General features: G+C 37.8%; 1 protein-coding gene and 1 long non-coding RNA gene across 4 annotated transcripts in view; one reads left to right on the plus strand and one right to left on the minus strand.

Annotated features, from left to right (window-relative positions):
- Window positions 1-14,997, plus strand: part of LOC118893593 — a 39,416-nt gene extending 24,419 nt beyond the window's left edge. The window contains exon 3 of the long non-coding RNA XR_005019504.1: window positions 14,821-14,997. This is a non-coding gene — a long non-coding RNA (uncharacterized LOC118893593). The remainder of the gene's footprint in view (window positions 1-14,820) is intronic.
- Window positions 1-21,326, minus strand: part of RANBP3L (RAN binding protein 3 like) — a 48,232-nt gene that overhangs the window by 18,504 nt on the left and 8,402 nt on the right. For 2 of the 3 annotated variants that reach the window (XM_036849304.1, XM_036849306.1), the window contains exons 2-6: window positions 6,819-6,877; window positions 5,715-5,754; window positions 5,136-5,213; window positions 4,204-4,278; window positions 22-93 (exon numbers count right to left, since the gene is read on the minus strand). In XM_036849304.1, the coding sequence (XP_036705199.1) occupies window positions 22-93; window positions 4,204-4,278; window positions 5,136-5,213; window positions 5,715-5,754; window positions 6,819-6,877 (324 nt within the window). The remainder of the gene's footprint in view (window positions 1-21; window positions 94-4,203; window positions 4,279-5,135; window positions 5,214-5,714; window positions 5,755-6,818; window positions 6,878-21,326) is intronic. The other variant, XM_036849305.1, reaches the window with a different exon arrangement.

A 21,326-nucleotide genomic window follows, 5' to 3' on the forward strand; every position in this document is an offset into this window, starting at 1 on the left:
TAATAAAGAGAAGCTACATACCTTGTTCTGCACTGTTCATATCAACATTCCTTTGCACAAAAGTTGATGTCATAAAAACATTGTTTTTCTTCACTGTAAAAAACATGTTTACAAAAATTTTTAAACCTATTGTCAGTTTCTACTGTTTTAACGGTCTTGCACTGAACTCACCAGTAGATGTCGCTGTTGGCACTAACAGAGTAGTAGGCAGCGCTCATGAGAGCACTGATTCTGCTAAAAACGTGTGATGGCAAGATGAGTTTCGCTACAATCTTTTTACTCTCAGAAAAATAAGTGAAAATTAGGTCACAAGTGAAATAGACAGTTTTCTTTAGAATCATGAAATTGAGTACTGAGAGAAATTCTGCAGATTATAAAATCTGAATTGGTAGTGAACCATCTGTGTGCATTAATATATATTTCTTATAGAATGTTATAAAACTGTTAGCAAATTCTGCCCCTTCCCCACTCTTTAATGATACCCGGAGACAGAAGTAAAGATGACCATTATTCTAGGCCATTTTTCTATGAAGTGAATTGATGGGATAAGACTGTGGTCTTGGCTGCAAGAATAGAATTATAGGCATACCAAAGAGATATTGCTGATTGGGATCCAGACCACTGCAATAAAATGAGTATCACAATAAAGTGAGTCACACAAATTCTTTGGTTTCCCAGTGCATATAAAAGTTACGTTTACACTATACTGTAGTCTGTTAAATGTGCAATAGCAATATATGTATCTTAATTTAAAAATACTTTATTGCTAAAAAAATGCTAACCATCATGTGAGCCTTCAGAGAGTCATAATCTTTCGGCTGGTGGAGGGTCTTGCCTCAGTGTCGATGGGTGCTGACTGATCAGGCTGGTGGTTGCTGAAGGCTGGGGTGACCGTGGCAATGTCTTAACATAAGACAACAATGAAGTTTGCACCATCAGTTGACTTTTCCTTTCACGAATGATTTCTCTGTAGCATGCAATGCTGTTTGATAACATTTTACTCACAGAACTTCTTTCAACATTGGAGTCAGTCCCCTCAAACCCCCAACTAAGTTTATTCTAAATCCTTTGTTGTCATTTCAACAATCTTTGTAGCATCTTCACCCGGACTAGATGAGCAGGGAACCACTTTCTTTGCTCCTCCGTGAGAAGCAACTCCTCATCTGTTCAAGTTTTATCATCAGATTGCAGCAATTCAGCCACATCTTCAGGCTCCACGTCTAATTCTAGTTCTCTTGCTATTTCCACCACATCTGAACTTATTTCCTCCACTGAAGTCTGGAACCCCTCAAAGTCATCCATGAGGGTTGGAATCAACTTCTTCCAAACTCCTGTGAATGTTGGTATCTTGACCTCTTCCCATGAATTACAAATGTTCTTAATGGCAGCTAGAATGGTGAATCCTTTCCAGAAGGTTTTCAAATGCCTTTGTCCAGATCCATCAGAGGAATCACTATCTATGGCAGCTATAGCCTTACAAAATGTACTTCTTAAATAATAAGACTTAAATGTCAAAATGACTCCTTGATCCATGGGGTGAAAAGTGGATGTTGTGTTAGCAGGCATGAATGACATTAATCTTGTTTTACATCTCCGTCAGAGCTCTTGAGTGACCAGATATATTGTCACTGAACAGTAATATTTTGAAAGGAATCTTTTTCTGAGCAGTAGGTCACAACAGTGGGCTTAAAATATTCAGCAAACCATGTTGTAAACAGGTGTGCCATCATCCAGGCTTTGTTGTTCCATTTATAGAACACAGGCAGAGTAGATTTATCATAATTCTTAAGGGCCCTAAATTTTCAGAATGCTAAATAAGCACTGGCTTCTATTTAAAGTCTCCAGCTGCATTAGCCCCTAACAAGAGAGTCAGCCTGTCCTTTGAAACTTTGAGGCCAGGCATTGACTTCTCCTCTCTAGCTATGAAAGTCCTAGATGGCATCTTCTTCCAATATAAGGCTGTTTCATCTACATTGAGCATCTGTTGTTTAGTGTAGCCACCTTCATTGATGATCTGAGCTAGATCTTCTGGATAACTTGCTGCAGCTTCTACATCAGCACTTGCTGCTTCACCTTGTACTTTTATGTTATGGAGATGGCTTCTTTCCTTCAACCTCATGAACCAACCTCTGCTAGCTTCAGACTTGTCTTTTGCAGCTTCCTCAACTCTCTCAGCCTTTACAGAACTGAAAAGAGTCAGGGCCTTGTTCTTGATTAAGCTTTGGCTTGAAGGAATATTGTGGCTGGTTTGATCTTCTCTCCAGACCACTAGAACTTTCTTCATATCAGTAATAAGTCTGTTTCACTTTCTTATCATTCACGTGTTCACTGGAGTAGCACTTTCAATTTCCTTCAGGAACTTTTCCTTCACAGTCACATATTTGCTAACCATTTGGTGCAAGAGGCCTAGTTTTTGGCCTATCTTGGCTTTAGACATGCCTTTCTCACTAAACTTAATCACTTCTAACTTTTGATTTAAAGTGAGAGACATGTGACTCTTCCTTTCACTCAAACACTTAGAGGCCACTATAAGGTTATTAACTGGCCTAATTTCAATATTGCTGTATCTCAGGGAATAGGGAGGCCTGAGGATAGGGAGAGGGATGGGGGAGCAGGCTGGTTGGTGGAGCAGTCAACATACACATTTATTAAGTTGGCCATCATAACTTATATGGTCATGGTTTAAGTACCCCCCCAAAATTACTATTACAATAGTAACACCTAAGATCACTGATCACAGATCACCATAACAGGTATAATAATAATGAAAATGTTTGAAATATTGTGAGAATTACCAAAATATGACACAGAGACACAAGGCAAGCAAATGCTGTTGGAAAAGTGGCACCCATAGACTTCCTTGAGGTATGGTTGCCACAAACTTTCAATTTGTAGAAAATGCAATACCTGTGAAGCTCAATAAAACGAGGTATGTCTGTACTACACATCTCAAAGAGATCACCTCTTGGTTGCAAATTGCAGAAATAGCAACCATTGAGCGTTGGATTAAAGGAGATGAGAAAAGAATAAGGATTGCTTCTTTGAGGTATTATAAATGTTGAGGTAGAATAGCTTCTCTAATTCAAAGTTCAATTACATGGTTTTTATGATCTTTATTATTGAAAAGTAACACTGAATGGCCATTTAAAATTGTACTATTTGTCTCCATTCCAACAGCGCCAAGATTCTGCATAACATAAAATGGGATGTGCTTGGTAATATCAGTGGGTTTTTTATTCATTCTTTTTGTATGTGTGTCTGATTTTTAGAAAATGAATTGAAGCAGTTATCCAGATAATTTAAAGCCATCCCTTTACTTTACGCACAAATACAATAAAACAAATCCTCTGGGATTAAGACCCCTATTCCTCTTAATGTCTGTAACTTGTCAGGCAGATATAGATGGGGCTTATTGAACTAGAACCTATCTCTTCTGTATGTGAAAGGTGTCTGACCATATTGTTGCTTAGTCACGCTTGGAATTGTTAATAAGAATATAAATTCATTAGTTTGAAAACTCTGTGGTTCCTGGGTAGAATCCACTAAAAGGAAGTGAATAGCTTGTATTTTCTGTTTCTTGTGGTAAGCTTAACTCGGAAAAGGCAGTTGGTTGTTCAGTAGATACAAAAATATACAAGAATACAAATCATAATTTTGATGTAGAGCATGTTTCAACCATTTCAAATATTTTATTATGATAAAACAGTTTTACTTAGCAAAGTATTACAAATTTCAAATAAAAAGAAGTAATGTTTTAATTAGTGAAAAATTCAAAAGGAATCATATTCTAAACTTTAGAATATAAATTTAAAGCATAAACTTTGAGAATCTACACATAGTTATATATTTTGAGTACTACATATATTATAAACTGTACAGATGGACAATAATAAGGAAAATAAAGCAAGTTACTATATTTTATAGGGCTACCTTACATAAAATAATGCTATCATAAACATGAAATCCTAAAAAACGTAATCAAGCTTAAACTTTCTACCAAAAATAAACAGATAGATTGTCTAGGTTTGTGGGGCTGGAATTCAGAAGGTATTCTTCCATGCATACTTTGCTAAGGCCCCTATTTTATTTGCCACTAAAATGTCAGAGTTTTATAGTAGCCGAAAAAGAAAGCTCATCATGAATAAGAATGAATTTTGAAAAGTCAGAGTGTCAGGCTTGAGGTTCTAAGAAGTTCTTTATTACCTGGCCCAGAAGGGGGGAAGGTCGGGAGATCCGTGAAGGATGATGATCTTAGTCGCTTCTGGGACAAGGTTGATGCTAAAAGCAGATTGCAAACTGGAGTCAATAAGGAAGTGGGTTTTGTTTTTCTTTTGATTTGGATTTTTGCTGTTTTGGAAAATTTTCTTTATCACCAGATTAGAAAAATCTTTGTATTTTTATCAATTAAAAATAAAGAGTGCCTCTGGTGAGAATTATGTCAATTCAGTAAATATTTACATGTTCATTGTGTGTAAGATACTCCATCAGGCATGAAGATGACCTCAAGGAACTCTCAGTGGAGGAGACAGACATATACATAAATAGCTGTATGACGCAGCAGAGGGCAGTGTGATCTATCATAAAAGGAGTCACCAGAGTGCTTTGAGTGTAGGAGAGAGGCAAACTAAGTTAATGGTTTATTCAAAACACAGCATATGATAAAGTTCTTAGAATAAAGTGTTTTTTTAAAAACAGACATCTGTTTATTTAAGTAGATGTTTACTTAGGAGGAAATAGCAGTTTCCCCTAATTGTAAAGCTAATACATGCTTAATGCAGAAACTTTGTGAACACAGCAAAATACAAAGTGCGGGGGGGGGGGGGGGGTTGGTGGGGGGGTGGGGCGGTGGGGTGGACAGGGGAACCAAATCACTTGTAATCCCATTACCTAAGATAACCATTGCCAACACTGTGGTTTATATCCTTTCAGTCTTTTTTCCAATGTTGATTAATTGAATTTTTAAATAATAACTCACTGTGCAATTCATTTATAGACTGCTATTTTCATACAACAATATATTATAAACATTATCAATGGGTAGATTTTTAAACATTACCTGTTTGAAAAGTCCCTTAGTAGTATCACACTCAGAGTAAACATAACAGTGAACACTCAACAGTCAAGGCTATACCTACCTCCTTGGGACTGAGAATCTGTAGTATGCAAAGTAAAAGATGAAGACCGGACACGCTTTCTTGAAGAATCATTACATTCTGTAAGAAATTCAATGTGAAGGGTAAAACTGATTGCAATAACAAATTAGCCTCAATCCATGATATGAGAGGAGAAACAGAATTTCCTTTTCTCTAGATATATCATCATTTGACAATGTGTTAATTCCTGAAGCATAGTGTTAGATATTGGGGTTAATAACTTGGTGATTATAAACCAATAGGCATATCATCCTACTATGAAACAATTAGAAACAAGTGGCTTTGGCAAGAAGTTGCGTACAAATTCTGAGATTGCATAGAGAATGCTTTTGGAAGGTTGAAGTACAGGCAGTGGAGAATCATGGGATTTTAGCATTGTTAACATCAGTGTTCTCAAAGACCTACATGTCATCTTTCAAAACAGGAGCCAGTCTACTTGCATGTTTAAAAACAAGAAAAACCATTCGATTTTACATTGTCTGTGCCACATGCCAAAATGCTTGTGCCTCCTTATTTCTTTGCATAAAGATTGCTTTTGAAATACAGGATACAAATCATTACCATGTTCTGCTGCTTCATACAGGGTGTCTTCTGCAGGTCTCTGGAAGGAAACAAAGCTACCGGTGAGAGCTGAGTGTCTGCTGTTTTCAAATCAGACTTTCACCCTGTCACTTTATAAGAGAATTCTCTAAAGCCAGGTCTATTCAACTAGGCTAGGAAAAGCTGCTCACCTTCACTCACTAGGAGTTGAGTTTTTCTTTAGTTAGTTTTGTGGGTAGTAGGGTAAATTACCTCCATAAGTAAGAATGAATAACAAGAAAATACTAGTTAAGCTAAAGTGAGAATGCTACTAATGCTATCGTTTGTCTTTCAAAGCAAGTGATTTTAGTATGATGCTCAAAAAGCAAATAGAGTCCTTAAGATTTCTTTTGAATCATATATTGCAGTTTAGAACTTATTTTATATCCAGTTTTAAGCTAGGTCAGTGGTGGGAAACGCATGATGAGCCTTAGCCCTCCTAATCTCTTTCAGCCCCTCCCCTTTCCCAGTGACTCCAAAAAAAAAAAACCAGATAATTTGGTAAAAATGGCATGTTATCCATAGTTTCAAGATAAGGCCTCTGGCTTCCCATTTCAGCCAAATTGCTGTCATTAAATCCCTACGATGTAAATATTCTGGAGTTACTACTCCTCTAAGTGAAGAACAGAGGATAAATTTATGCAGCAGTGATATCATTTAGTATAGCTAGCTTCTCGAAATACAATCTTGTCAAAGTAAAAATCAAAGAGGGACTTCCCTGGTGGTGCAGTGGTTAAGAATCCGCCTGCCAATGCAGGGGACACGGGTTCAATCCCTGCTCCGGGAAGATCCCACATGCTGCGGAGCAACTAAGCCTGTGTGCCATAACTACTGAGCCTGCGCTCTAGAGCCTGTGAGCCACAACTACTGAGCCAACGCGCCGCAACTACTGAAGCCCACGTGCCTAGAGCCGGTGCTCCTCAACAAGAGAAGCCACTGCAATGAGAAGCCCGTGCACCGCAACGAAGAGTAGGCCCTGCTCACCGCAACTAGAGAAAGCCGGCGCACAGCAAAGACCCAATGCAGCCAAAATAAATAAATACCTTAAAAAAAAAAATCAGACAAAGAAAAGTAACTTGATCTTACCTTAAAAGTTTGTTTTCTCTTTTCAAAAACAAATATTGGTTGAGCAATGACAGATTTTTCTGTAAAAGTAAAAGAACATGCAAGAAATCAAACAATACTCTGACATTTCTAACACCAACTACAAATATTTGAAGATTTTTTGGTTTTGTATTTTTCCCTGCCTTTGGGTAAAATCCAAACTGTTTTACATGAATGCTGTAAATCGCATATTTACAAATGATTTTAACAATTAATTAGAGAAATAAATATTTGGGGAAAGTGATAGTAATATGTTTCCATAAATAGAGAGATCATCCCATTAAAAGAACAACCTTTAAGTGTTTAAGGAAAACAAAGTACAATTACGTGCATTTGGAAACTCATCATGACATAGTGATTAACATCCTTACTTTTAGAATAAAACATTTCAAAGGATGAAAAATCTCATCTGAGAATAATACTTCTACTTGGTTTGGATCTCAAAATATAAATGGTACAGATGTACTTAAATGATCCAGGAATCATTCATATTTCCTTGACTAGTCATGTACTAAGTCATGTTTTCAATATTTAGACTAAGAATCAGTCTCAAACAGTATTGCAAAGTAGGTAGTTTGTCTTCAGCCCTGCCAACCTTATTTATCTTTTATATTTTCCTATCTTAGGTAAGGATAGAAAGGAACTCATTCACTCTAGGGTATAAATGAGTGATAACAGCATTAAATGTCAGCACTCTAGAATTCTTAGGGAAGATTATATGGTTGTTAAAAGCTTAGAGGGGCTCTGGAGTTAGGGAGGCATGTGCTCAAATATAAGTTCCACCGCGAGTTGGCAATATACTTTTGGAAACAATATGTCTGTACCTTAAGTTTCTTCATCCGAAAAAAAAAATGAAGACTATAACAGTACTTACTTTACAGAATTTATGTGAAAATTATATGGATTTTTAGATATAATTACTTAGATTTTAACAAGACCAAAAAAAACCCTGAAAGGATATTAAATATGTGGCATGACACCAATCCCTATTCCAAAACTCATAGCTGACATTGCTAATCTATGACAACACTTTCTTGATGAGCCCCAATATTACCTCAGAACTTTTATCATTATAGTCTTCTAGCAGCCATTACCGATGTATCATGCCGGCATAGAAGCTGAGGTAATTTGCCATCACTGGCTGAATAAATAAAAGTCTAGCTGAAGAATTTCAAGGAACTACCAGATAATTACATCTTTTATACGGCAGGAAGGGGTTTTCCAGTTACCCACAATCTTATCCCATAATAGCGTGTCAAAACTCTGCCAGACCACCCTTTGCCAAGCTCCGGGGGCCCTGTGAACTTGGGTACCTTCTTTCAGTCCAGCAAGATAAGCTTCGTTTTTTTATGCAAGTGCTTTCTGTGCTGTCTGCCCTTGGAGCCAAGTGAACCACAGCAGAAAATGCTCAACAACATATTGGCTTTGCCATCCATATTAAACTGTAGCTCAATTCTTTGTTCTTTCTTAGAACAAGCTCCTTTTTCAGCAATTACATTAGATTTAAGAAATGAGATCTCTAATGACTTTGAAAGGACATAGTCTTTGTGAATGTGCAGTGGAATGCTTATGAAGTGGAATAATAAATAGGCCTCTTCTAAATTGGACTTAGGATAGTTGTCCTTAAAATAGTATGACTTGACCTAACCGTAGACAAATAGCATGTTGACTTTTCCTCTATCAAAACATGGAGCTAAAAACGGGCAAAGGTGATCTTCAATGGCAGCATTAAGTAGGAAATCATAAAGGGTTACTTGTAGCTGGGAGGGCATGTGGTAAAGTAGGAAGGCCATTTTTTTCCATCAATTCAACAGATATTTATTGAGTATCTTTTTGTGCCAGCCGCTCTGCTAGGATCTAGGTATACATTGTCTGATTGAAGGTATACTAGCCTCGGTGCAGCTACCTCCTCTCCCTGACACAGCCCAGCTCATTAGCTGGAAAACAGGTAACCTCCTTACCTCTTCCTCCATCTAGATTCTCTCTCCCTTTCTCAAACCAGTCCTTTGGCTCCAAAGACAAAGTCAAAAGTAAACATTTATCAAGCCGTTGGGTTCATAGCAGTTTTCTAACCTGACCCAGTAGGAAAACCTGAAAATAAGATCATGGCCCTTGGGGCTTCCCTGGTGGCGCAGTGGTTGAGAATCTGCCTGCCAGTGCAGAGGACACAGGTTCGAGCCCTGGTCTGGGAAGATCCCACATGCCGCGGAGCAACTAGGCCCGTGAGCCACAACTACTGAGCCTGTGCGTTTGGAGCTTGTGCTCCGCAACAAGAGAGGCCGCAACAGTGAGAGGCCCGCGCATCGCAATGAAGAGTGGCCCCCGCTCGCCACAACTAGAAAAAGCCCTCGCACAGAAACGGAGACCCAACACAGCCAAAAATAAATTAATTAATTAATTAAAAAAAAAAAAAAAGATCACGGTCCTTAAAATGATATATTTTAAAATTTATCCTTTCTTCTTTCTAATATATTTGTTGATCAATCCACTTATTCAACAAATATATATTGAGGGGTGACTGTATACAAGTCACTTTGCAAGGTAAGAGAGAGAGGACAGTGGTATAAGATGAGGCTGAAGATGAAGTTGGATTATCTAAGATAATCTTCCCATCTCAAGATCCTTAATCACATCTACTGGGTTTCTTTTGCCACATAAGGTACATATTTACAGGTTCTGAGCATTAGGATACAGACATCTTTAGGGAGCTGTTATACTGCGTACCACGCATACAAAATATTATTGAGGTTCTGTCTGAGCATTCTCTACGCAGTTCACAGAATGCTGGCAGCAAGGTTTATTTCCTCCAGGCAGGAAATTATAAGATTTTTCTCTGGAGAGTCTGACCAACCCGAAAGAAAAGAACAAAAGATATTGACAAACAAATTTTTCAGTGAATGGTCAAACCAGATGATGAGTCCCCAGTGCAAGTGCACATAGCTGCCAATGAGCTTTTTAGTGAGTGCCCCTTTCTTAAATATAAGCAGGCAGTCAAGGGTCACCAGACATACAATTCAGTGATTGAATGAGTAAACAGAAGGAAAGTAAACTGGAGGGAAAAGACTATGCAGAGAGTTTAATATATATTTTATAAAATTATATACAAATAATTTATTTTCATACATATATATTTTATAATTATATATCTAATATGTTTATAATTAATATCCTCACAAATATGACATATCCATGAAGCAAAAGCAGAATACTATTTTTTAAAAAGAGCAACACAGAACAAGAATAAGCTTTTAGAAATTTAGACTTTAAAATATGGTAGTAGAATCAATGTTGACTTAAAAACATCAATAGAAGATTTAGAGAATAAAATTGAGTAAATAGTCCACATAGCAGAGCAAAAGAACAGAAATGAAAAATGTGAGAAGAGATAAGAAAACTCAGATGATCAGTCCAAGAGTCACTTCAATGCCTGACTAATAGAAGCTATAGAGAAAGAGAATACAGGAAAAAGAGGGCTTGAAATTATCAACAAATAGATCATTAAAATTCCCCAAATCAAAAGACATATGTTTCCAGTTTGAAAGAGCCAATCCAATACTCAGAACAATACATGAAAATAGAACCGTACCAATGCACATCATGAAATCTTAGAACACCACTAAGAAAAGGTCCTATTGGCATGGAGAAGGGGGTAAAAAAAAAGTCACATATGAAGGGTCAGGTATCAGAATGGCTTTAGGTTTCACAACAACAGTCCTGTAAGTTAGAAATCGAAGGATCAATGCTTTTAACACTCTGAAAGGAAATGATTTCCAGTCTAGAATTATGTGCTAATATAAAGTACCGATTAAGTGTAAAGACATGATAAAAACATTTCCAACTGTAAGCTCTCAGAGTATGTATCCCACATGCACCCATTCTCAGGATGCTTCTAAAGGAAGTGCTCTACCAAAAGAGCTAGTAAACTAAGTAGCCAAGAAATAGGGGCACCGACTCAAAAGAGGTGAAAGAGGTGAAGGCAGCCTCCAGGATGATGGTGAGAGGATAGCCCAGAACGATAGCAGTACACCGATTGCAGAGAATAACCAGTCCACAATGGGGGAGGTCCCTGAGGAGACTCCAGGAAAGAAGTCTCCAAAAGGATGGAACTAAAAACAGTTGAATATCTCAAGTAACTGAATATTTTGAAAGCATATTTAGATAATTGGAAGAGACTTTGGGGGTTGACTGGTAACTAGTACATAGGGAACTAAGAAAACAAAACAAAAATATGACACAATTATTAAATCCAGAGAAAACAAAAAGTTGGGCAGGAAAACAAAAGTAATCAAAATATATTACATAATCATGACGATGTGAATACTGAATACTGATCTAATCAGACTTCTGATGCAGTGATTTTGGGAAGATGGGGGAATGGAAAGCATTCATGTGTATGGTGGTAGTGGGTTGAAGGGGTCGGAAAAATCTGTGAAAGGGACCTAAATTCTTCCATAGTTGCATACCAGTAGCACCTAAACATAAATATAAAGAAGTAGCCCTAAATGCCTGGTATTTGGTTATATGGAGGTTAATACAAAAGAAACAGCTGTGGGTTGGATGCTGTTACCTCTGGGGACCAAGAAAAAAGAAAGCAGAGGAAGGGGCCGGGAGGAGATTGCTACTTTTTTCCAGAAAAGCCTTGTAGGACCATTTGATCCCTTAAACCACAGGAATATACGTAACTTTGAAAAAATAAAAACCGAATTTGAAAATAATTTCTTTTCTACCATAGTGTCAGACACTCATGATCAAAGGACAATTCTCACGCTCCTGGCCAACGACAGACTTCTTATTGAATTATACTGCTTAACAAGTACCCAGTATCTTATTTCTTTGGCCTAACTGTTCTTTGCATAGAGATATATGGAAATAGATGGGTGAGCAAGATGGATTCACTGAATTCAGAGTGCAATAACACGCTTCTGAATAACTAAAGATCTGCTCTTTATAATGCCGTCTAATCTACTGAAAGGCGTTTTACATTCTTTTTTTTTTTTTTTCACACACACACACTGTATTTTATTTTTACAAGAGATAAATAGACTGACACCAAGCATTGTACATGGATGACCACAACAAAAGCATCGTTTTACATTCTTGTCCTTCACCTTCATTCAAAATACTCCTTCACATCTCCAGACAAGAATTCAGCTAGAGCATTATGCATAATGTAAAAGCTTTGTTCTTCAGGATTCTAAGGTAGTATAGTGGTCAGTGTTAACAGTAAATATACACTTCTTTTCTCCCTATTCTAATATGTACCATAAATTTCCCCCCAAATTTTGGGTGAGTTGTAAGGTCTTGTTCCTACCTTTTTGTTTTCAATATATTTTATTGGCACTCAGTCTCTGACACACCTGTTTGTAGGAAAGTAACTGGAGGATTTTCAGTCTTCTCAGAGGAGGAGGTTTAAGAGTATCTACTGAGCCAACAGCAGATCCGGAAGAGGAGGAATAGACTGAGAATGGAGTCCCAATGGGCATGGGGGCAGGAAGCTCTATGGGTCGCAAGTTTCTGCTACATGGCTTCTCCCACCGAGAGTCTGGCAGACTGCTTCATCCTGCTCGGTAGTTTAAGGTGATTAAGGTGAAAACTGAGTTCTCCGCCCTGGATAGAACCAGGCTACTGCAACCAGGGCCACAAAGGTTGTGGAAACACTCTTGGCAGGAAAGATGGTGGCAACAACCCCCCTGCAGAGGAGCGGACACTGCCAAATGGGTCGCCTCTAATTGCTACCAGGACTGGAATTATCCACTTGGACTGCAGCCCTGGCATGCCCTGCATTTTCCTCTCCCTTTCTTCCTGGATTTTTCCATGTGTCTCTGCCACGTCCTCTTTTCTCATTTCTTCTCACGCTCCAAAACTGTCCTCTTCACCTCTTTCACTCGTGTCTGGCTCTCTGACTGGTCAAAGCATGGATTTTGGAGCTCTGAAGTCAGATAGTCCTAGAGCTGTGCTTTTAAAAAAATTACTGCAAGGCTTAGCTTTCTCATCTCTCTCGATATATATTTTAAAAGGGTTGTTATGAGGATTGAAGGAATGTGTGCATGTAAGAGCACCTGGTACAGCTTCTTCAAACCTTTTTGGAACAAGGTAGAATATCTATCTCTCTATCGATCCATCCTCCATATATACACAGATAGATACATCCATATATATACATTTACACATACATGCCTAAACACATGGCAGTATGTCAGAGCACAGGTTGCACAGAAGACACTCAATAAAAGTTAGCTTCCCTTCCCTCCTCCCCTCCAGTCCTATGTCATTGCCATCACCTAGCTACCCTGTTAGCTCTGGGGAAAATTCTTAATTGTTCTCAAAGGTCTTTCTTTTTCCTTTCACTCATTACCTTATTCTTACCCCTGGTTTTCTTCTCACTTTTCCTTGTTTTACTCCTATCTTTCTTTTCCTTTTTTAATATCAGGAAGTTTCTGAATTCAGGCCCATGGCCCATTGATAGTTTTAGAGATTGTTGCCCCTCAAAGTGTGGTCCAGACAGACTAGCAGCATTGACCAGGGACTTGTTAGAAATGCAGACTCTCAGGCCTCACCCCAGACCTACTGCATCAGAATCTGCATTTTACAAGATCCCCAGGTGGTCTGTATACGTATTTGAGGACCGGTCCTCTAAAGCACCTCCAGGTGTCTGCCCACTGAGACCAAATCTAGGAAGATGGCAGTGGAGACCCTTGGAGTTAATGACTAAACCTCCAGACGTTCTGAGTAACCTGACAGTTAACGAGAAAATAATTACAACCCAAACCACACACTATGATTATTGTGATTCAGTGTAAGGTGAAGTCAAGGGCTACTCTGAAGACCTAAAAAGAAATGCCTGTAGTTAGGATATTGAAATGTCGATACTGATATTGAAATCAGTTATTCAGATATTCTGCTTAAAACAGTGATTTCCTCTCTGATACAAGGAGTCTTCTGTTTTAATAATATGTCTGAAATCTGAGTAATGGAAATTTTTTTAGAAAATATCTTTGCTTGGGATTATTAAATGTCAGTTAAAATGTTTATTTCTGCAAAGCAAAAATTTAGCCTGAAAGCATAAACTACATCAAAAGCATTTGTCATAGTTCAAAGATTTTTCAACAGGAATTTAAAACATCTAAAGTCTCAACTATAAAAAATGACGTCTTCTGTAGAAGAAAAGATAAATCATGGCAGGAGACCCAGGAAGAGGAGATGTAGAGGGTCTGAATCACAATCTTGATTTTAAAAAAAAAGGCCTCAAATCTATGTTAAAATATTTTAAGATAGTTTTAAGAAATGACAAATTGTTGCCCCAGAAGAAAAGTGAATCTGTGCCAATTCATGAAGGAGCTATAGGCATAAGACATTCTGTATTCACTTCTAGCCATCTATGGAGGAACTCTGTAAAAATGCAAAAGGAATGAACTAAACAACAAATTACCCACCAAAATATTAAAAAATATGTCTTTACAGAAGGAGGTGGTAGGGCCACAGAGTCATTATTAACTATGAGGGGACACTCTTGATTCTACTTTATCAGATGCTTTGTACTGACTGACTTGAAGGTAAAATAACCAGGACCCCAGAGAGAAACAGGCAGTTTACATAGGAAATTGCCAGGCTGAACTCACAAAGCACCAGCTCAACTTGAGACACAAGATAAATGGACCCTGCTGGAACAATTCCAGCCTTGTCGTCCCTGCTGAAGTTATAACCAATTGTGTACTATGAATACAAGCGTGTTGTAATACATACATTATAGGAAGTAAAAGGAGAAAACACTTTTCAACCCAATTCTGAATTTTTTGAACTGCTGTAAATTTTTGTTGGAAATGGAATTATAAACTGCCTGCTCTAAGAAATCTAGAATTTCTTAGTTTTGATTCAATGTGAGCACACACTTGAGAAAAAAAAAGAATCAACATTAGAATAAAACGAAGGAAGCTATCCCTTTTCTCATAAATACCATGCTGATAAAGAAATTACTCATTTTCAGAATGGGACATTCTGAATAGGACATTGGAGAAGAAGATGAGAAAAGTATCTCGCAACCCACTGAATACAGCCATTACCACTGAGAACTTCGTCTAATCCATCCGATTTTCTGAACTCCTCTGCTTCTTATGCTGCTAGTCTTCAAGAGATCCATTCATTGTAAGTTCCAAAGACTTTAGACTCTTTTCTCAACTGGTTTGTATATTGGTCTCAATCTAGACACAGATCAATTTCGAAAAACCAAGACATAAAAATAATTAAAGTATCTGATGTGAGCCAGAACTAGAGGTTGTGTCACACACAGACCTTGCTACCCTTCTGGAGGTCGGACCAAGCCCCTGAAAACTCTGTGTTTAATGCGTTCTCACTCCAACCTCAACACCAAACCATGCTGCTTAGTTTATAATCCAGTCATATGTGGTAGTGGGCTATGGCCAGTGACTTGATTTCGTTTGCATTTTAGAATCTGGAGATTTGTGGCAATTCAATTGAAGAAAAATTCTTCTCATTTCTTAAAGCCATGTACTTCACTAATGTCATTATAAATAGGGAACTTCACAGATTTTAAAAAACAGAAAACTTTCATTAAGTCATTTGATACAGAACATCTGGCAAAATCACTCTGCAGATCAAAATACAGTGATGAAGGAAGAAACTGGCTTTATATTTTTGAGAGTGTTCTGTAATGTATCCCAAAAGACATGGTCGTCATGTGCAGTGTGCTTTATATTTGGGGATGATCAGTGAGTTGAACGGTTTCATGAAGACCTTCTTGTTTTCCAAGAGACCTTTTTCAACAGCCAACACAGCATACTCCATTAAATTTTACTATTGTTTCAGTGTCAAAACATGACTCTTTGAATTATTTCTTTTTCTTTCTTCTTAAAACAGTACCATATGACATGCATATGCATGTCATGACTAGTCTTTAACCTTTTGCCTTTTGAAATGTTTAAGTTTATATGACCTAAGAGTTAGACCTTGCTGATCTCCCATGATGCTTCTTTTATGCACATGTGTAATGTGAAAATGTATATTTGTATCATACTTCACCCATTATAAAACATGTTTAAATATATTAATCTTTGGTGACTAAGTAAATGACTACCAGGAGCCAGAATGCATGGTTTTATAAACCTAAACTTTGGCAAAAACTAGACTGGATTCAAATTCCATCTCTTCAATTCACTAATTTGTGAGCTAGGGCAGATCACTTGATCTCTCTGAGGCCACGTTTACTCATCTGTAAAATGGGAATAGTAAGACATACTTCACAAAGTTGTAAGGATTTAGCGAGGTAATGTAGATAAAATGCTAAGCACAGTACCTGGCATATGAGAAGTACTCGGTAAATCGCAGCTCTTACTACATGATACGATCCTCAAGAGGTAAGTTATTAAACCCTTGGATCATGAGACAACTAAGCCTCCAGAATTACAAGATGTGTGCAAGGTCATGCAGCTAGTACTTAGAGATCTGGGACTAAAACACATGAGAGCTAACTCCGAATCTCATGTTTTTTCCTCTAAGAAAGGCTCCCTCTTGGCTTAGTTAAATGCCTATTTTACAGCTTCTTTTCTTATGAAGCTGTGATGTACCTGGGTTGTGATAGCCCTTCTGCTTTTGTGGTCTGTACGAGCCTAGTTGAGATGTCATCCTAGACTGTGTGAGTATTCCTGCACTTTTGTTTTGCCATCTATAAACATGCAAGATGCTTCACTTATTCTTACCATTTTGTTTGTATTTTGACTTTAAAAAGGTTTGTTTGAGAATGTTGGCAGGCAAATGGCATGGTGAGCCTAGCAGTTTAAAACCTCTATGTCAATATTTATTTTCAGCCACTGGCAAAATTGACTCAGAAGAATGTATTACTTTTGACAGAGCATACCCATTTCTCCAAAATTTGAAGGTGTTATTTTATCTATAAGTATTATAGATATATATAGTTTATGGAATATAAACTATTGTATGCCTTTGTGATAAGGTTACCTGTAATCTTTAATCACTTGAATATGTTTGTCAGCAGCAAATGTGGGCCCTCTGGATTGATAATGCCAGAAAGAGCTGTTTGCTCTTTCTCTACACCATTCCTTCGTTTATGCCCATGGGGTAGTAAAGATGCAGAACGTGTCTTGTGATGTGCCTGGTCACTTCGGTACCATTGGAAATACATATTTCATTTGACAGCATTTATAAATCACATATTTTCCCCTCAGAATAATTTGCAGTGTGAAAATGCTTCCATATGTTAGAAGTGGGTCTCTCCATTTTGCTGAGGGAGGAGGGGATGGAAATATAGTCTAGTTTTCATGGCATGTTGAAGATAAGTATTGTACAGGTTTAAAATGGTATCTGTTAATTTTAAGTAATTCCCTAGCGTTTTCTGCGCTGCTAAATTTAGAGGTGATTTTGACACAAAATATCATATTAGTAATAATTAAATCACTCTTCACAAAGACTATTAGATATAGCTGAAATGCTGCTTCATATATTGAATCCAGATAAATTTAAGCTCTTCCTCTTCAGTAAAGAAGTACACTATTTTTAAATTCCCTCATGGATTCCAAGGCCGGATAGAGAAGCTTGATTGCAACTTCTTGCAATTCCCAAACTCTTTTCCTTAAACTCACTCCTCTTTGCCCTGAGCCTTTGAGCAAGCAGGAGAAAAGGCTCCTTGTTTTCCCGTTTCACAGGAATAAATGGATGTTATTCCACTGAGAACAAGACCTCGGAGGCCTAGGCAGGAAGAAAGGAGCAGGGCTGCCACCCAAGGCCCTCACAAGCCCGGAAGGCCTGGACCCCATTCTCCTCTTGGGAACTCGCGGAAGCCCCCGGAGGTCAACATTCATCCTCACCTTACGTGTGTGAGAACTGAAATGCCCTGCTCGCCCTCGGGGCACAGAAATGGAGCAGGGGTACTGTGCCACCTGCCGCAGATGGTCCTGCACACGTCTCACTGCTCTGCATTAGCACTAGTTTGAGAGAAGTAAAGGCCAGGTAGCAATTTGTAAACCTTACCAGAAACATTTGTTCACCATGCTAAAGAAGATTACAGGATAAAAACTTAATCAGTTTTCAAATGTATATGACTTGAAAAAGTCTCAAAAAGAACCCCAAAAAACCTGAGAACAATCCTTTATATTTATTCATCTTCTTTCCTTCAAGCTTTTATGATCATTGAGCTATTATGACAAGTCAAGATGAAAGGATCAGAGGAGATATTGTAATTATGTGATATCTTTTTTTAAAGCATTTTTTATTGTGTGAAAATATACATAACATAAATTTTACCATTTTAAATACAGTTCAGTGGTATTAGGTATTTTCACAATACATAACTATCAACACCATCCATCTCGAGAAATTTTTCATCATTCCAAACTGATATTCTCTACCTATTAAACACGAACTCCCCATTCCACTCTCCCCCCAGCCCTTGGTAACCACTGTTCGACTTTCCGATTCCTTGAATCTGACTAGGTACCTAATGTAAGTGGGGTCAGACAATATTTGTCTTTTTGGGTCTGACTTATTTCACTTAGCATGATGTCTTCAAGGTCCATCTGTGTTATAGCATATGTTAGAATTTTATTCCTTGTAAAGGCTGAGTAATATTCCATTGTATGTGTATACCACATTTTGGATCTTTTTTTAAAATCAGCTTTCCCTCATTTGTCTCCTCGTCCTTTCTTTGCTTCCATTTGGCTCCATATTTCTCTCTAACACCCATCTTCCTTGTCTCCCTACACGTTTCCCTCCCTCTACTCTTCCCATTTCTCCTTCCTCCCTCCCTGACATGCTCATCATTTTCTCTACATGCTTAATGTGTATTAATATTACATACCAAGTAAATAATCTTCTTATGGGTATTTTTTTAATGAGGTAAAACTCAAGTTTATCTCATCTTAATTTTTTAACCATGTTATATACTTTTAATAATGATGGTCCTCATATCATAAAATTCTTAGATAGATGTAGATGGACATATAGTCCCAGCTCTTTGCACTAACTACTAACTTTGAGTAGATGACTTAGCTCCTCTGGTTTCAGTTTTCTAATATGTAAATTCAGTTGTACTACGTGATCTTTGAAGCCCCAACATTCAATGATTTATGAATATCAATCACTCGGAGGAAATTTTGGGGAAGAAAAATATTGATTTATTTGGTAAGCGTTAATTGCATGCTATGAGCAAGATAATGAACAATATCTTGAGTTTAAGCCTTAAAATGTGAGAAACGTTCACAAAGATAGAAAGAAGTTTGGCACATCTATTATGGTGGGGTTTTTAAAGAATATTTATTTATTTATTATTTTATTTATTTATTTTTGGCTGCACCAGGTCTTAATTGCAGTACGCGGGATCTTTAGTTGCAGCATGGGGACTTCTTAGTTCTGGCATGCAGACTCTTAGTTGTGGCATGCGTGCGGGATCTAGTTCCCCGACCAGGAATCAAACCCAGGCCCCCTGCGTTGGGAGCGGGTAGTCTTACCCACTGGACCACTAGGGAAGTCCCTATGGTGGGGTTTTTTTTGAAGATTTGTTTTCTCTATCTTTTTGGTTTTTTCTTACCTTTAAATTTGTAGCTAGTTGTTTTCTACAAACCCCTCTAAACCTCCTTTGCTTCATCCCACTATCAAAACAATCACTTCTACTAATTAATTTTAGCTTACTCAATTTTCAAAAAGAAAAATGGCAAATAACACCAAAGCTTGAGAATGAAGCTCCTTATAACAAAGTTGGTCTTGTTGAACAAACAGAACCTCATAATCTGTAGCACCGGTATATGTCTTACCCATGCTCAGCTTATAAAAACACACATGCACACAAATCTTGATCTGCAATTTCATTTCTCTGCAGACAACTAAAGTTTAACACAGCCAACCTTAGACCAAAATGGTCCATTTCCAACATTCAGAAACTTTCTCCTTACTTTACACTCTGTCTCTAGATGGCAGCATCCCTCTTTGTTACAAATTACCTCCTTTAATCAGGACGAGAAAGGATTTGGTGCCAGTTACTTAAGCCAGTCATTATATAGATCTGAAGTATGGTTTTTTCACTTAGGTGCATCACTACTCTAGAAGCGTGATCAAGTTACTGAGTTGTAGTTTCTAGAGGTCTGGTAGTTTCTCTGGATCTGCTAAGGGAAAAGAATTTATGTCCTGTTAGCATTACATTCTTTTAGGACCTGAACCCATTCTGTGGCGATATAGGCCACTTAAAAAATTTCTTCCTTCTCTCTCCTGTGAGATCAGGTCCCATCTCCTCAGTTCCAGTTTAACCCCTGTCCTCCTTCTGGCTCAGCTCACACATGCATGTTTTATGCTCTTTTGACGTTATTTTAGTTAGTTTCAAAATATATCTTCAGACCATCATCACTTGTTAGCAGTCTAGATCTTATACCTATGACTTCTGCCTTGCTTGTTTATTGCCATCCACAGTGGGTGAGCTATCTGACATTTGGGTAGAAGGAATGCAGCTTCCTACTGAATACAGGTATTGATTGCATATTAAATCCTGACTTTTGGATATTGTACTAGATTTGCCAACAGACTTCATTAAAAAGCAACTCAGGTGTGAAACTTACCTTGCCGAAATGTTGTTTAAGATTTCAAGTCAAGTTAATGATTTAATATAGTGGTTGAGCCAGCACTTTTTAAACAGAATCCTCAATTTAAATAAAAAGTGAATTATAACAATGACTATTATTTAGCCCTTTTTAATTTGGAGTTTTGGACACTGCTTGTTTATTTTGTCAAAAGCACAAAGGATTTCTCCAAGGCCATATCAGTCCAGTTCCAAAAACAGTGCATTGCTGTCTTTCACACTTCATGCAGTGTGAGAGATACGGACTGTGCTGTTGGTTAAAAGAAAACTGCTAGCCCAGCAAGCAGGTCACTTTCTCTGGGCTGATGTGTTTGCATTGATACAGCTGCATTTTCTCACCTCTTTCTCTTAGGGACAAATACCCCCTTCTGAGTCAGTTGGATGTGGTTAGTAGTTTATATAGAAATTAACCGGTGACTTCAAAAACAACACATTTTGAACAACTGAACCACAAATTGAGTTCAAGGGCCAGCCATCACTCAGGCCCTTCATAATTGCTTAGCTGAGCATCTATTTTTGTGCCCGATAAGAGGCAGTGAGCGTGGATTAAAGCAGAGGCTCTGGAGTCAGGGTTCTTGGGTTAGGATCTTGCCTCTACACCCCTGCTGTGAAGTCTTGGCCATTACCAATCTCATGAGGCTTTTGCAAAGAAATGAGCTAACACATGAAAAGCACTTAAAACAGTGTCTGGCCTGTGACAAACACTCTGTAAATGTGATTTGTTTATAAGTGACATGTTAGCACTGTGGTGTAGTCCAGGCTATAAACTCAGTTTACTGCTCTCAAAGAACTTGTACAACACAGTTAAGGAGACAACATCAACATGAATGAAATAATTATGGACAAATCATAGAATCTTAGTTTTGAAAGGGGTCCTATAGGTCCCCTAGTGGAAC

Source organism: Balaenoptera musculus, chromosome 3 (assembly GCF_009873245.2).
Source record: "Balaenoptera musculus isolate JJ_BM4_2016_0621 chromosome 3, mBalMus1.pri.v3, whole genome shotgun sequence".
Lineage (NCBI taxonomy): Eukaryota > Metazoa > Chordata > Mammalia > Artiodactyla > Balaenopteridae > Balaenoptera > Balaenoptera musculus.